Source organism: Panicum virgatum, chromosome 9N (genome assembly GCF_016808335.1).
Source record: "Panicum virgatum strain AP13 chromosome 9N, P.virgatum_v5, whole genome shotgun sequence".
Lineage (NCBI taxonomy): Eukaryota > Viridiplantae > Streptophyta > Magnoliopsida > Poales > Poaceae > Panicum > Panicum virgatum.
The window spans coordinates 60,148,816-60,166,555 of NC_053153.1; the positions used below are offsets into that span (position 1 = coordinate 60,148,816).

General features: G+C 45.1%; 1 protein-coding gene across 1 annotated transcript; it reads left to right on the top strand.

Moving 5' to 3' along the window:
- Positions 1-1,418: 1,418 nt before the first annotated feature.
- LOC120693000 (F-box only protein 13-like) lies at positions 1,419-3,337 on the top strand. The gene is made up of 2 exons (XM_039976405.1): positions 1,419-1,757; positions 1,898-3,337. The coding sequence occupies exon 2, from the start codon at positions 1,922-1,924 to the stop codon at positions 3,131-3,133; it is 1,212 nt and encodes a 403-aa protein (XP_039832339.1). The 5' UTR covers positions 1,419-1,757; positions 1,898-1,921; the 3' UTR covers positions 3,134-3,337.
- Positions 3,338-17,740: the final 14,403 nt, after the last annotated feature.

Genomic DNA, 17,740 nt, shown 5'->3' on the forward strand with positions numbered 1-17,740 from the left:
CGGTGAGAAAAGAACAGGAAGTCATTGTCGAAGAGGCAACAAGGTGCAATCTAGGGATGCAGCAGGATGTAGCAGAGAACCAGCTTGTTCGGCTCCTCGGTAAAAGGGAGCTGGGGACCGAATAGCTATTTGGACCTTGGGTACCATATAGCAATACTATATATATATATATATATATATATATATATATATATATATATATATATATATATATATATATATATATATATATAGAGTTTGTTTATGGTGCAAGTTTAGCTTCTTGATTCTATTATATGCTATAGTTCAAGTTGCTATGGAAACGAAACGTCAAAAAGGCTAGAGACAGATATGCAAAGTTAACTGATGAGCATAAAGCACAAAGAAATGTAGAGAGAAGGGAGGCTTGCACGATGAAAAAAATGGCAGCCGTGCACCAGAGATGCGTACGCTCCTAGCTAATGCTGGTAATAACTATGCTACCAATTAATTTGAATATGCATAATTTCTTTAATTAATTACTTAATTTTGACACGTTTGCTACGTGTGGTGTAGGCGAAGGGGAAACATTTGCGTTGCCAGTTTTGGATGTGCTTCCTCGAACGAAACAAGATCAGGTAATCATCAAACAGAAATTATGTTAGCATTCTGAAAACACAATTTAGAGGTTATAAAACTCTTTGGTTATTAATAGAGAATTTTTGGTGGTGCGCCTCCTGCATTTGTACACAGCTCTGTGGACGTCTCCAAATCAGATTGATTTCATCGTATTGATGAAGCATCGTTCATTCCTCGAAATTTAGTTTTTAACCGGACCAGCTTAAAATTTGGTGCAATTAGCCAAGGTTAGTATTAAAAACTCTGGGTTTTTAGATAATATCTACATGAAATCCCATAAACCATCGTGGCTGATGCATCTTCTTAACAATAATAGTTTGCAGTCACATCGGGTCTATCGTCATTATTCTATTAAAAACACTTGTGGCAACTAAAATTTAGTTTGTTTTTTCGCAACATCGGTTTTCTAACACGTGCATGTCGCACGTGCACCCTACTAGTACATCCAAAGAAACAAGATTTACAAATAAATACATCCGTGAAACGTATAATTCTAGATGCAATTCCCTTGGGGTCATTGTAAAAGTTCTCAATTTCTTGTAATACCACTGCAAAAAATGTTGCTTCTACCTAATTTTAGCAGTACTTTTCTCTCATAATAAATCAGCATCAGTCATCATATGGCAAGAGCACCAGAGTCCAGATAAAATTGGGTTGATGGCTGGGTGGAAGCCAAGCCACAATCTTTTTCCAGTGGTATTGAGAATTTTTATATTAGCTCCAAGCCAATTGCCTCATAATTCTACGTCCGCACGCCGTCGCGGCACACTGTCGCCTGTCGGAGCCATCGTCGCCGTGCTGGTACGGGTATAAATAGGGAGGCAGGAGGTGGTGGCTTCGGCTAGCCCACACTTGCTCGTCACAGACAAGCAGTCCACACCACCACCACCGTCCACGCTCCGGTCTCCGCCACCACCCGGCCAGCCTGTGACTCTGAGAGTGGAGAGAGGGTGGAGTGGCACGCGGAGAGCTCGCTTTCTTGTTTCTTCTCTCCGGCCGCATGTCAACGCAGACAAAAAGAGTAAACGACTCCTCCAGTCTCCGCCTGCCCCTCGCCTTCGCCGGCGCTCGGATATAAACCCAAGCTGCCGCACCACGCAGGTTTCTCCTCACCGCAGCACGAACAGTCGCCGCCACGACACCTCTCCGCCTCCTCCAAGGTACTGCACTGCACTTGCATCTCGTCGCTGCGAGACTGACACTCATGAACCAGCCAATTGGGTTCCTCCGTCACTTGGAATTCGTTCCAATTCTTACATTAATCGTGTAACTGACTGGTCTTGTTCCTTCCCTTCTGCAGAGATCTCGTAGCTCGAGCAGCCAGATGGAGCTCCTCGTCATGGACGCGCCGTCGTCGGCCAACGGCAGGAAGCGCAAGCAGTCCCCGCCCTCCTCCGGCCTGGGGGACCTCCACGACGACATGCTCGAGCGCGTCCTCGCGCGCCTCCCGCCGGCGAGCTACTTCCGCCTCCGCGCGGTCTGCCGCCGGTGGCGCGCGGCCGCGGCGTCCCCGACGTTCCTCGACGCCTGCGCCCGCGTGCCCTCCCGGGACCCGTGGTTCCTCATGCTCTCCGACTCCGACGGTCACCGCCCGGCCGTCGCCTTCGACGCCGCCGAGCGCGGCTGGAACCGCTGCCGCGCCGCGCTGGGGTCCGTGCCCGTCGCCGCGTCGGGCGGCCTCGTCCTCTACCGCGCGCTGGCCACGGGCGCGCTCACCGTCGCCAACCCGCTCACGGGCGCGTCGCGCGCGCTCCCCTCGCCGCCGCCGCCGCACCACCAGCTGCAGGCGATTGCCATGTACGGCAGCGCCCCCTACCGCGTCGCCCTCTTCACGGGAGAGCTCCCGGACCTGTCCATGGCGGTGTTCGACTCGTCCAGCGACTCGTGGGAGGGCCCCGTGCCGCTCGCCCGCAGGTCCGAGGAGGACTCGTGCCCCGACGCGCCGGGGCAGGGCGGCGACGACACGGTCTACTTCCTGAGCAAGTCCGGCGACGTGGTGGCCACCAACATGCAGCGCAGCGCGTCGAAGCAGTACTCCTCGGTGGTCGTGCCGTCTCCCGCGGGCGGCGCCGACGCCGTGGCCTACTTCCTCAGCCACTCGGGCACCGTCGTCGCCTGCGACACGGCCCGCCGCACGTTCGCGGAGCTGCCCCGCATCCTCCCCGTCTACTTCGAGTACTCCATCGACGTCGTGGCGTGCGGCGCCGCCGCCTACGCCGTCGTGCTCTCGGAGTACCTGGACACGGCGAGCCTGCGGGTGTGGGAGTTCGCCGGCGGCGCGTGGCGGCAGGTGGCCGCCATGCCGCCCGCCATGTCGCACGGGTTCCACGGCAAGCGGGCCGACATCAACTGCGTCGGGCACGGGGACCGCCTCTTGGTGTGCGTGAGCTCCGGCGAGGCGCCCAACGGCTGCTTCATGTGCGACGTGGGCACCAACCGGTGGGAGGAGCTGCCCAAGTACGTCAATGGCGACGGGGAGGCCAGCGAGTTCCTGGCCGCCTTCTCCTTCGATCCCAGAGTGGAGATCGCCGTCTAAGTGCTTGCGATCAGCAGTGTGTGATTACTGTGTCGATTAAGGAGCTTAGTTTTGGTTTCGCTCCTGTTTGTGTGATTGATTTCTTGATGTGTGCATGACTTGATGTACTTACCAGATTGTAGTGTCACTGTTCGCTGACATTGTATTGTTTCTCTCAGATCAAATTTCAGATTGTTCTTCCCTAAAAAAAGATCAGTTTGTTCATGGTTAATTCTTAGGAAGTTGTAGGTTTTTGTGATTTTGTCTGCAGTGCCAAAGCGCATTGCCAAACATATACTGCGGTTGGGAATCTTCTCGTCAGACTTTACGAGCACAGGGCAAACAAGTTTTCCTGCAACCAAAAGTAGGAATGGGAAATTGCACCAAGAAGGGGGCGAAAACAACATGAAACAAAACTAAAGAATCGAAAAGGGAAGAGTGCCAAGCCAAGGTTTACTTTGGTAATAATATCTTTTTTTCTTGAGCACGATATTATATTTCCCTAGTGCTACATCGTTGGATCGGAGGATTTAATAAAAAGATTGAGATCGGTGGAGGCGTGGAGCAGGGTATCTGATTCTATGCAAAGTGCTTGGTTACATGGTTTTAGTGGCCACTTCATCCATCTATCTTCTGTTGTACATGAATGAATCAATCATGATAATGTAGAATACAATCAGAGGACAACATAGTCACATAGAGGATTGTCGAAAACATTCAAATATCACATAAGAGATTTTTTGCATAGAATTCCTCCAATATGCTCCTTTTTAGAAGGAGAATTTTTAGATGCTCGCCGAGAACAAGCCATTGCATAGGGTATTTCCAGATGCTCACTAAGTCAGAACCCCTAATTTTTGGTACAAACTTGGGAGATAAAGTAGAAGCAAGTTTTCCCTGTAACTAAAAGGAGGAAGAAAAAACATTCAAAAAACAGGAAGGAAAAATCCCACCAAGCAAGGAATGAAAAGAGCTTGAAGAAAGAACTGAAAAAAAAAGAGGAGTGTCAAGTCTTATTTTGCAAACAAATGCTTTTTTGTCCTTGAACGTGACATTTCTATTGCACTACACCTTTGGATATTGGAGGATTTCAGTAAAGATTGATTGGTGGAGCAGAGTATCTGATTCTATGCGAAATGCTTCACTACATGGTTTTGGCCACTTCATTCATCTCTCTTCTGTCACACATGAATCATGATAATATAAAATAGCAAAGAAAAACATAAAGGGCTATCAAACATTTAACAAAAAAAAGCAAGAATGGTTTAACACAAGGAAATTTTTGCATATAATTCCTTCAAGACGAACAAACCATGCTAGGACTGATGAAGGCCTTGTTTGGAAAGGGCTTTTGGGATCCAAATCCCTAGCATTCAGTGCAATGTGGAGCTAAATCCTAAAGTTTTCTAAAGCAATCCTCTTCTTCCAAACGGCCTAAGAGGAAAATAATAACAAAGAGTAAATGGAGAAAACAAACACTAATGCGAAGAAAGATTTGAAAAGGCAAGAGTGTCAAGTCTTATTTTGCGAACTTTTTTCTCCCTGAACATGACATTTCCTTTATGCTATATCTTTGTAACCGAGCAATAGCATTAAAAAATTTATTGGTGCAGCAGAGAATCTTACTCTATGCAAAGTACTTTATTACATAGAGTATGATTCTCTGCTCCACCAATCAATCTTTATTAAATCCTGAATTACAAAGATCTAATGTAAAGGAAATGTACCTCATCACATCCATTTCAGAAAAAGAAGTACTCCATTACATGGTTTTAGCCACATCCAGGTTCCAGCTCTCCTTTGTTGCCACGTGAACAAAGACTAGAGAGAATAGCCAAGAACCAAAATTTAGGATCAACTAACACAAACGAAATTCCTCCTGATACCCCAGAAGGTACATATACCTATAGAATAAGCTATTTCATAGGATTTCATGATGGTCGTTCAGAGACTCAATTGTTTGAGAAGGCCTATTAGCTAAAACTTTCAGGTCTGAATCAAAACAATTCAGACCTGAAAAAAATAGCCATCCCGCTGAAAAAGGAATAAAAAGAGAGCACCGTACACATACCCTTCCCCTTTCTCTTTTCATCGCTACTACATCTTCCCATTCATTAAGATGTGGTTTGCACATGCAAAAGTTGCTCCTCCTGATACCCCAGTAGAGCAAAATCAGAAAAAGGGAATAAAGGGAGGAAACAAACACCAATGTGGCAAGTAAAATAGCTTTCCGGGGGCCGTCCGTCCTCTTTCCCCCCCGGCGCATGCCCACGCCCCCCATGCGACGGCAAAAGTCGCCGCCGGCGCCTTTGCTTTGGAAGGAAGAAGGCCGCCCGGTGGGTGGCTTCAGGCCACTACCCAAGACAAGAGAAAAGAGCCTTATCATAGCATAGAGCTTGGGATCGCAGGGGGTAAAAGCATCGAACTCGCAGCAGCAGCTGGCATGCGGTGCGCCACTGCAAATTGTTACCCTGCTGCGTGCCTGAAAGTCTCAAGGCTTCTGGAGTTCTGGTAACTGAGTAATGCGCCGTGGTTTTTGCAGGTTGCAAGCGAGAGCTTTGAGACTGTTGGCAGGTGTGTGTGCTTTGGCGTCGCTTTTGTTCTGCTTTGGCCTGTGAAAGGAGGGGATGATTCGGCTTTAGCGAGTGCAAACAAGGCTCCCAAAGTGTGCTTATTACCGCTTTAGGAGCAGCTCAGCCTGCTGCCTCGCAGAGATTTACCTATAGTTGTAGTATTACCCTTTGCTTCCATCGCATGTAAATACAGCTACCTCCCTTAGTTTGCGTGGACTCAACATGCAGATTACAGAATCGCAGATGCAAAGATTCAGCCTTGAGGTTTTTGCTGTTGGATTCCACGAGGAGGAACAAAGGCAACTTTGTGATGAAGGTCGCAAGCGTGGACCGTGGAGCTGCGGTGGCAGGCACCGGGGCAGTAGGATGCTAGGATGACTGGGCCATGCATGCTCGATGGCAATGGCGTGCCTGTTGGAGCGAAAAGGTGAAAGACGGCAGGGACATGATGGCATCCGTGGATGATGGGAGGGGGAATGATGGAGCGGTTGACAATCCACCGTAAGCCTGATACTAACCGAATTCCTCGCGATCATTACCTGTCGGCCTCTGCGCGAAACGGAAAAGCTAGCGTTTCCTCATCTCTTTTTCTCGCGACGATGTCAGAGTTCGCCGCTAGCTAGGCCCTGTCTGCTGCTTCTCAGTGCTTCTTGCTGTCTCGCGAAGGCATGCGTTTGGCTCTGACGCTTCCTTTTCTTCCCGTTTTCTGAGGAAAGACCGACAACGACTCTGATCCACTTGGATCTCTGAAGAACACCGGACTGAATTACTGGGCCAAGGGGTTTTTCTGTGAGGACGATGGAAAGGAGCTGCTCGTATGAAACAGCACGGGAACCTGCCGTAGCAGCACCATTCCCATTTTATCCGTGTGTGATGGTACAAGGTTAATCGCAAGCTGCAGCCTCCGCCCTTGGCATGTGCCTTGTTGCAGCTATATGCCTGTTTCGTCCACATGCCAATGCTGGGCCGAGCAGCAGGCTGGCTTGCAGTTAGGGCCCATCAACTCAACGCGTGTTGTGTATGTTGGCCCATGTACAGTAAATCATGGCCCGTTACTATTGTAATCAGTGAAGCGCAAAAGTAAATAGCAATGCTACTGGTAGTAGAAATCATGTTGAATCTGCACGGTTTATATTGCATCTGACGGCTGCACTTGCTCGGGTGCACGAGAGCAACCGATGGGTTGGCAGCACACGAACCTCTCTCATTACAAGTGTACGTTGTCTTCTTCTTATCCAATAGTAATATAGTTAGGAATTCCCTGCAAGTAAACATCCTGCTCGATTTGCTGGACAAACGGCTGAGCCTCCCCGCGCCGCCGTCTCGTGGCTGGTTTGGCTAGCTGCTCCAGCGGCATCTCCAACCTAGCCATTTCAGCTAAGCCGAACAAGCCGAAAGGCTATACCTGTCATTGTAAGCGCAGGCCCAGGGCTCGCCGTAGGTATAGCACGACAGAACGGATGAAGATCTATATATTCATACATTTTTAAAAATTTGTGCCACGTTCGTACGAAACGTTGCACATTTCATAGGTAAAGAGCAAGCCTCTTCTTTCTTTGTCATTGAAGGAGATATAGAGCATGTTTGTTTTCAAGGGCTTCTTTTTAGCTTCTGGCACATCAAAAGAAATTTTACTATTTAGAAGTATCAAATAAAATTTATTTATAAAACTTTTTGCATATATAGGTGCTAATTTGTGAGACGAATCTAACCAAATTAATCCATAATTTGCTACAGTGGTACTACAGTAACTGTTCGCTAATTATAGATTAATATACCTCATTATATTCGTCTTGCAGTTTAGCCCTAGAATTCTGCAATTAATTTTGTAATTAGATTTTATTTAATAATTCTATATACCAATATTCTCTTTGATATGACAATCTAAAATTTAGCCTCGGGATCCAAACAACTCCATAAACACCAGCGGTACTGTGATGCCGGGCAGTGGCAGGCTGGCAGCGCACCAGCGGCCGGCGGCAGTGAAACGGTCAATGGCCAGGAACGGGAGCGGATATGCATCGCCTATAGGTGATGGTTCAGCAACCGTCGCCAGAAGAAAAAATTTTCGTGCGTGGTTAATGGTCGCCAGCCTAATAATCTAGATACACCGTTTATTTAATTCATCCATCCTAAGCTCGGTCCGTTTCCACTGGTTCGAGATAGAGAGCAGCAATGCATGCATGCAAAAAAGATAAAACTGATGATATCATTCCACTTATAAGAAAGTTTAGGACTTTAAAAATATAAATCTTTAATCGTGTATCAAATTAAATTTGAATTGCATCATTATCTTTCTTATAATAAAATTTTCAAAACAAGAGCACACTTGCCTATGTTTGGACCATATTTAAAACATATTTTTTTAATATTCAATAATAATTTTTTATTACTGGGAATAAATATTTTAACATATTGTGAATGGTTGTGAATAGTTATTCTCTCTATTGATTGATTGTGCTTATATACAAGACCAAGAGACATCTCCCAAAGGACATGACTCTTTGGGATGACCCATTCGGGCACCCTTTGGGGGTGGCAGTTCCCCAAATGGGAATTATCCACTAATTATATAATTAACTAAATATTACACTAATTGATCACTAATTAACTATTTTTCTTCTAACACAAATGACTATTTTCTATGAACAAGAAGTTAAACATAAGGAACAAATAATAATATGCGACGAATAAAATATTAAATATTATGAACATTTGATTGTATAGGATAAATAAAAAAAATATCTCGACAAATGAGTCAACATCATGAAACAATTCAATCTACAAAGCAAACAAATAATTTGGTATAGCGAACAAATTAGTTACACGCAAATAAATAATTTTACATGAAGACAAATGTATCTACAGCGTAAAAAAATATTTTTATAAGTATATATACACATGCTAAACAAGTTAGCATATAAGGGAAATATCTTATCTCACAGCTCATTTATGAGTCTACAATATAAATAAATTAGTATGCATTTAGCATGACTCGCTCGTAAATGTGAACAAATATTTATACTATAGTAACATGTAAGTATAGATCTGTTAACATTTGAAACAAACGTGGTTGATATGAATTATAAAAGATAATTAAAAATTAAAATATAGGTTAAGTACATAAGGGTCATAATAAAAAAATATAATATAAAAAACAGATGTGAAGTATCAGAAAAATAAAAGAAATCGACGCAAAGGAATAGGAAATAGGAATAAAGAAAGAGAGGAATAAATATATGAAAAAATAAATAAGAATATGAAGAAAAATAAAAGAAGCAAAAATAGTGTACAAATGCATTTTAAAATATTATTGATTAGCCAAACAAAATAGATAAAATATATAAATATAATGTATATCTAAGTATCTAATTAATGGATAGGTTTGCATGTACTGATAGGGTTGCACGTCTAACTAGCTAGTGGATAGATTTGCATGCAGCCATGCACTCATATAGTGACGTCAAGAGCAAAAGTATATGCACATCCTTCTATTACACATATGTACCCATATCTATTTTCTAGATTCAATTATGAAAAATAAAGATACATATCGAATGATGAATAGTAAAAAATCAAGGACCATAAGAGAAAGAAAAGGAAAAAGTAAGTTTGAAAGAACAAAATACGTAGAAAAAAGAATAAAACAAAAATTACTTGAAAAAATAAAACTACAAAATAATTAAAATAGAGAAAAGAAAAAAATGAAACACATGAAAAGAGAATGTGTGATATCAATTAAGAAAAAATAAATGACACACAGGTCAAAAGTTGAAAGAGAGAGAAACGAAAAACTAAAAGCAACACAAAGAAAGGATACTTTATCTGCCCGCAGCACACCCAGAGACATGCAACGAAAGCGACATGTAGTCAGTCTATATTGTGATAGGCACCAACAATATCTAGTAGGTCCTGCAATAATTAGACTTGACAGACTGAAATACTTTATTGGGCCAATTCACGGCGAACCGCGCTAAAGGCTATGTTTTGGTTGTGGGCTAGAAATGTTTTCATGAGAGAAATAGTATTTTGACCACTAATTAAGGATATTAAATAAAGTCTAATTATAAAATTACCTCCACAACTATGGCACTGTAGCAGTTGCTCTAGCTAATGAGACCTTTGACCGTACGATTAGAGAATGTTTGAGCACGGTTACTGTAGCATCACTGTAGCCAATCATGATGAAACTTGGCTCATTAGATTCGTCTCAAAAATTTACACCCATTTCTAAAAAAGTTTTGCAAATAGACTTCATTTAGTACTGTATGCGGGCATTTGTATTTTTGTGAAATCTTGATTAGACCCTTAGCCAAACATGGCCAAAGAAACAGCCCAAAAACCGGAGTGCTATCCTTCATGTGATGGATTTAGAATTTGTAGCCCAGGTGATATATAGCCATCCCGGCCATGAACAGCGAGCTGCTGGGAGGACAATGCATGACACATAGATCAAGTGATCATATTTGGTTAATGTAACATCCCAACTCGTGGCTGTTGGGCTGAAATGAGCCCAGCGCTCGTGCTAGTGCTAGGTGCACAAGCAGCAGGGACATTAATCCCATATTATCTAGGCAGGAGAAGCTGGATCAGCTTAAATACTGAGCTTGAGGAAACTATTAACTCCAGTTGTAACTTTTTGTGTAAAGTGAGGATAAAAACATAAAAGAATTAATTAGTAGGTTTGGTCCATTCAACTTGTAAATTACATCTTAACCGTTTTTCTAGGTCATGTTGTTACTTTAACTAAAGCACAAGTAAATTACAACACGCTTGATTACAATTTTTTCTAACCAATTGAAAACAAATTCCCTACAAACTAATATGCATGTGATCAATGAGACGTTCTTCAACTCACTTGGGCCTTAGAGCATCTCCTAGAGACTAGCCAAATAGTTCAACTAGCCAAATTTTGGCTACTCAACACCAAAATAGCTATCTAACAGACTAGCTATATCCAACTCGCCAAGCTATCCAGCTCTCCAAATTGGCCCATTCGCTAGCCAATCTTGGCTGGCCAAGTATGGGCCCCACGCGCATAGAGAGTTGAATGTAGTGTTGGGGTTTGAAGTGTGGGAAATTGAGAGTGTGTTGGAGTGAAATCACTATAAGAGATGTTAGCTTCCGTAAAAAAAATCAATTATGTCATAAAGGCCGCAAAAACCGTCACAAAACACTGTTTATGACGTTTTTAAATAACACATGCATTCTGTGTCACAGAAAGTCCCTCGTGACGGTTTTGTAAAAACGTCACATATTAACACAATCTATGACGTTTCTCAACCGTCACAAAATCACCCTAAGCCCATACAACCCAGCCCGGGCCCAATGTTAATGACAAAAAAATACGTGAAAGCATCTAAGCCCTCAAGGTATGTTTCGGTGATTAATGACAACCATTATTATGACTAATGAGTTTGTGCAGCTTAATGAAATCTTATTGCTCATTGGATCATATGTTAAAGAGGCCCCTAAATTTCATTATTCAAAAAGGCGATCTCGGTATTCAACTCAAGTATATAACAAGACTAAGGATCTTTCTAGTCCTAAGTGTCGCAAGGTTGAGAAGGACACTTAGGCTAGTATAGATTTTATAGTTTTGTAGAGGTCGCACTATTAAGAGGGGTTAAGGCCAAGTAACTTGAGCATGGACATGGTCAATCAAAAATGGATGCACACATTGGTCACTCAGGTTCTTGGAAGCTCAAACAAGTGCTATTCAGTTCATATCTCAAGAATATTTGGATTTCATTCAAGACTCAGATTAGAAAAAGCAAAATCAAGAAAAAGTCTTATCACCGGTTTAACCGATGACATCAATTTTCTATACGTCGGTTAAACGCAGTTGCTGAAGTCTGGACACAGTGTTCACCGGATTAACCGACGATGTTTAAAATTAACGTCGGTTCAGTTGTCCAGAGAGTCGGTTTTTCAGGGGTTTTCAGGCTTACACTCACCGGTTAAACCGACGAAGGATTTGACTTAGCGTCGGTGCAGTTGTCCAGAGAGTTGGTTTTTCAGTTGATCAGTGGACAACTGCACTCACCGGTTAAACCGATGATACATCGGTTAAATTGCCCGAGCTGTAACGGCTAGTATTTCAAATGGGTAGTTTACATTCATCGGTTAAACCGACGATGACTTTTGGAGGGCCGTCGGATTAACCGGCGTTGCGTACTTTTCTGGCAGCTAGAAATCCAACGGCTCTATCCACGTGAGCTGTCTATATATACCCTTCCAATGGGTCATTTTGAAGTCTCTTGATACAAGGCAGCACTCATACACTCATTCTATTGTTTAGAGCCACCTTGAGCTTCACATTCCACTCATTTGATCATTCAATCATCCAAGAAGCAAGGCTAAGGACTTGAGTAGGGAGAAGCTTGTGTGCATCCGTTCTTACTCAAGTGAAGGCCCTAGCTTGTTACTCTTTTTGATTGGCACCACCTAGGCGATCTTGGTGATTGAGGTGTTTCTTGCGGAGCTTGCCAAGTTGATTGTGGGAGCCCGAAAAAGATTGTACGTGGCTTGAGCTCCACCACACCGGGATGGTGAACAGAGACTCTTAGTGAGCACCCTCGTCTCGGTGACTTGGGAGGTGACAAGACTCTTAGTGAGTGTCACAACGTGGATTAGGGGTGTGTGCCAACACATCGACACCATAGGAAAAAATCCGGTCGTCTCTTGCCCACTCTTTACATTCAAGCACTTACTTTCATACAATTTAATCATGTGTTTGACCCTAGAGATCATAACTTAGCTTTACCTTGCTTAGCTTTATATCTTGTTGTATCCTTTATATCTTGTGTAGGTTGCTTAGGTAACCGGTTAGTGAATTGAGCCTTACTAGTATTGTATAGGTTAAGGTTGCTTTATTTTGTTTTAGAAATTTGAAAAAGGCCCAATTCACCCCCTCTTGGTCCATCGATCCTTACAATACGTCATAGATTGAATATGCCATGTCATCTTCAAAACTGTGCTGGTGATGTGGCTGATGACGTGGACACCAACATGGATGCTGACATGACACTTTTTTAAAAAAAACATGTGGCCATTTATTGTTGGCCCATTTGTTGTTTCACTGTCCAATTAGCCTACTAAATTCTGCAATATTTATTTCACCAAATTTCAGCCCATTTTTAAGCAACTTTTCTAGCCCAATAAAAAATATAGGACGTACCCAGTGCCGTAGGCTCCCGCACTGTGTGGGGTCTGGGGGAGATTATTAGCGGGAGGTCTTTTCCACACACCGTGCAATGTGTGGAGACCACAGCTCGAACCTGTGACCTCTCGGTTCACAGGCGGCAAGCACTACCACTTGCACCAGGCCGCCCTTTTAGCCTAATAAAAAATATAAAGCCCATATAATCAATATTGCCAATATAGAATTCTAAACAAAATCAAATTATATTTTTCCCACCATCCAGAATCTCATTGTCATCAACCAGAATAACAACAGTATCAAACAGCAACAATACATGTTCATTCAGAAATTTAAATTTCCACCAAAATTCATCTAGATGTGTTCATCCAGAATGACCATGGCACTCACAAGCCATTTTAGCAACAGCACATGCTCCCAGCAACGACAACAACACAAGTTTCAGAAAAATAGCACAACATTTATAAGAAAATACATCACAAATTTAGCTCAAGAGTGGACCTAACGGTTCAGCAATCTCTCAAGTTTCGCATCTAGCTTAGCTTGCTTCTTGTTCATCACCTATCTGTCTCTTCTCATCACCTCCCTGTCACTGACCATTTGCTGCTGTCTCCTGCTATTTCTTTAACAAACCTTCAATTTGTGCTCGCTGGGTGTTGATAATCGAGCGGACCTCAGCATTTACCCTCCTCTCTGCTTCCCGTTCTGCTTGATTGTTTTGTCCACTGGATGTAGGCAGCGCAGACTGAATCCCCACATTTAGAAGGAACTGACTCTTCTTTGTGTTCTCACCAAGCACATCAGCTACAACCTCATTCGCAGACTTGGGTTTTTCACCTTCTATAGTTGTTGACATTGTGTTTTCCATTTGAGTCTAGCAAGAAAGCAGGAAACATGGTGTGACAGCCCGAAAATTTGGGGTTTTCCCTGGAACCTCTCCTATAGCTAAGAGACCCTATAGGATGGCAGCCTCTGAATTGGCAGAATTAAAGAAGCAATTGGAAGAACTACAACGAATTGGTTTCATCAGACCAAGCTCGTCGCCTTGGGGAGCCCCAGTCCTATTTGTCAAGTAGAAGGATGGGAGTATGAGGTTGTGTGTAGATTACCGAGCACTGAACGAAGTTACCATCAAGAATAAGTACCCCCCTCCCCAGGATTGATGACCTTTTCGATCAACTAAAAGGAGCCAAGTACTTCTCTAAGATTGATCTGAGGTCAGGATATTTTCAGCACAAGATTAGAGAAAGCGACATCCCAAAGACAGCTTTTGTCACCCGTTACGGGCAGTTTGAGTTTACGGTGATGTCTTTTGGACTCACCAATGCACCTGCTTATTTCATGAATCTCATGAACAAGGTGTTTATGGACGAGTTAGATAAGTTTGTCGCAGTCTTTATCGACGACATACTTATTTACTCCAAGAGTGTCCAGGAGCACGAGCAACATCTGCGGGTAGTATTGGAAAAGCTGAGAGTACATAAGTTATATGCCAAATTCAGCAAGTGTGAATTTTGGCTTGAGAAAGTAGCTTTCCTTGGTCATATTCTGACCGCAGAAGGAGTAGCAGTGGACCTTGAGAAGGTCGAAGCAGTCTCCAACTGGCAGCAACCGACCAATATTACTGAAATCAGAAGCTTTCTTGGATTAGCTGGGTATTATCGGAGGTTCATTGAAGGATTTTCCAAGATAGCCCGGCCCATGACGGAGCTGCTCAAGAAGGATAAGAAATTCACCTGGACAGAGTCATATGAAAGAAGTTTTCAAGAATTGAAGAATAGGTTGACAACCGCCCTAATGCTGACCCTACCGGATATTCATCGGGATTTTGTCATTTATAGCGATGCATCCTGACAAGGATTAGGATGTGTCCTCAAGCAAGATGGGAAGGTAGTAGCTTATGCTTACCGACAGCTCAGGCCTCATGAGCAGAATTACCCAACACATGATCTGGAGTTTGCAGCAGTAGTGCATGCCTTCAAGATTTGGAGGCATTATCTAATTGGAAATAAGTGCCAGATCTACACCGACCATAAGAGTTTGAAGTATATTTTCACCCAGCCAGATTTGAACTTAAGGCAAAGAAGGTGGTTAGAATTGGTTAAGGACTATAATGTGGAAATTCATTACCACCCTGGCAAAGCTAATGTGGTAGCCGATGCCTTAAGCCGGAAATCTTATGGACCCAAGGATGCCCATCTGCAGGAAGAAATGGCATGATTGAATGTGCACATTGTCCCTCGAGGTTCCAATCGCAACATGAGCATTCAACTCACTCTGGAGGATAAAATCAAAAAAACCCAAAGTTCAGACAACGACTTGATGGAAATCTAAATGCAGACTGGAGAAAATAAGGCACCAGATTTTAGAGTGGATAATGGGGGAACTTTATGGTATAAAAATAGGATTTGTGTGCCCTAGGAAGGAGACTTCTTGCAAATAATCATGGATGAAGCCCATAACTCGGCCTACTCCATCCACCCAGGATCCACCAAGATGTATATGGACTTAAAACAAAAATATTGGTGGAAGAGAATGAAGGCGGATATTGCACGGTTTGTCGCCCATTGTGATACTTGTCAAAGGATCAAGGCCGAACATCGGAAGCCAGCAGGATTGTTGCAACCCCTACCCATCCCGGTTTGGAAATAGGATGAGGTAGGAATGGACTTTGTAGTGGGTTTGCCCAGAATACAGAAAGGACATGACTCCATATGGGTAATAGGGGACCGACTCAATAAAGCGGCTCATTTCATACCCGTGCGGACCAATTACGGTGGAGAAAAGCTAGCCAAGGTTTATGTGGAAAACATAGTAAAGTTGCATGGTGTGCCTAGCAGAATTGTTTCAGATAGAGGGACCCAATTCACCTCTAGGTTTTGGAAAAGTTTGCATAAAGCAATGGGCACCAAATTGGATTTCAGCTCCGCCTATCACCCACAAACGGATGGCCAAACAGAAAGGGCGAATCAGATTATGGAGGATATGTTGAGAGCATGTGTCCTTACCTATGGTAAGGATTGGGAGCAGAGTCTGCCCTATGCGGAATTTTCATACAACAATGGTTATCAAGCAAGCCTGGGCATGTCACCATTCGAGGCTCTTTATGGAAGAAAATGCAGAACTCCCCTTATGTGGTCAGAAGTTGGAGAACGTGCTCTAGTCGGACCCGCACTCATAATGGAAGCAGAAGAAAGAGTGGCCAAGATTAGAGAAAAGCTGAAGGCCGCCCAGTCTCGACAGAAGAGCTATGCAGACAAGAAGAGATGAGAAATAAACTTCAACCCGGGAGAGTTCATATACCTTAAGGTTTCACCTATTCGGGGAACTCGAAGATTTCAGGTACAAGGAAAGTTGGCCCCTCGGTACATTGAACCGTACCAAGTTCTGAACAAAGTCGGAGCTGTAGCATACCGACTGGAGCTACCAGAAGGAATGTCAGATATACACCTGGTGTTCCATGTATCCATCTAAGGAGATGTTTGAGGGTACCCGAGAAAGAACATGTGCCAGAAGGAGAAATAGATCTACAAACAGACCTTCGGTACCAGGAAGTACCTGTCAAGATTTTGGACACTGTCACTAGGAGGACCAGAAACTCCGAAGTACGGATTTGCAGAGTTCAGTGGAGCAGACATGGAGTAGAAGAAGCTACATGGGAGCGAGAAGATGCTCTGAAGAAAGAGTTTCCCCATCTGTTTAGGAGCCAGCCGAATCTTGAGGACGATATTCATTCTAAGTGGGGTAGGTTTGTGACAGCCCGAAAATTTACCAAAACAAACCACACGCTAAAAATAATTTTCAAAAATTTCCTTTTATCGTTGGGCTCAAATCATCCCTAAACCCCAAATCCCCCGAAACCTTTCCCATCGAATCTCTGTCCCGACACCTGAATTCAATCACCGTTCCATCTCCCTTTTTCCCCTCGCAGCGCGTCGCCGACCGGCGCGCGTGCTCGTCCAAACGCAGTCGCCGCTGCGAATCCCGCCGTCGCGATCTCTCTCTTTTCTCTCTCTCTCTCCCTCTCTCCCTTTTTCTTTCTCCTTTTCTTTTTTCTTTTTCTTTTTCCTCCCTCTCTCTCCTTCCTCCCTCTCCTCTCTGCCGCACGCCGCACGAGTTGGGCAGCTCGGCGCCGCCCGAGCCCACAGCGCCACCACCGGCCACCGCCCTTGCTCCACGCGCGGCACGCGCGGCACGCGCGCACCCTTGCTCGCTTGCCACATCGCCTCAGCGCGCGCCCCTGCCCAGGCGTGCGCACGTGCACCACGCTCGCTGCGCTGCTCGCCGCGCCGCTCGCCGCCGGCCCCTCCTGTGCCCCCACGCGCTGCACGCGCACGAGCCTGTGCGCGGCACGTGTTCCACGCGGCCGTGCCGCTCGCCATGCCGCCCGTCGACCGGTGCAACGCCACCGCCTTCCTATGCTGCCTTGCCGCTCGCGCCGCCGCACTGCAGAGCACAGGGCAACGCCTTGCCGCTCGAGCCGCACAACCCGACGCCGAGCACAGCAGCCAGCCCCTCCACGTGCCTGCGCGCCGCTAGGACCTCCCCGAGCCGTCGCATCGTCCTGGTGCCGCCTCAAATCGCGCCACCGCTCCCCGCGCCGCGACGCCGAGCGCCATTAAGGCCGCCCACCGAGCACGCCGGCCTCCACCGCGCCCCGACCGCCCCACCGCCTTCCCACACCTATAAAGAGGTCCTCCGTGACGCCCCCGAGCTCCGCGAGCCGCTCAGCCACCACACACCCCCTCCTCGGCCCTACATCGCTGCCGCCGCTAGCGCCTCCGCCCACCGCACCTGCTTCCCGTGGCCGGCCCGCCCTGCTGCCTCCTCGCTCGAGCCAAGGGCTAAGGTAGGCGCCCTGGCCCTTCCTCTCTCTTTTCCCATACCGGTGCT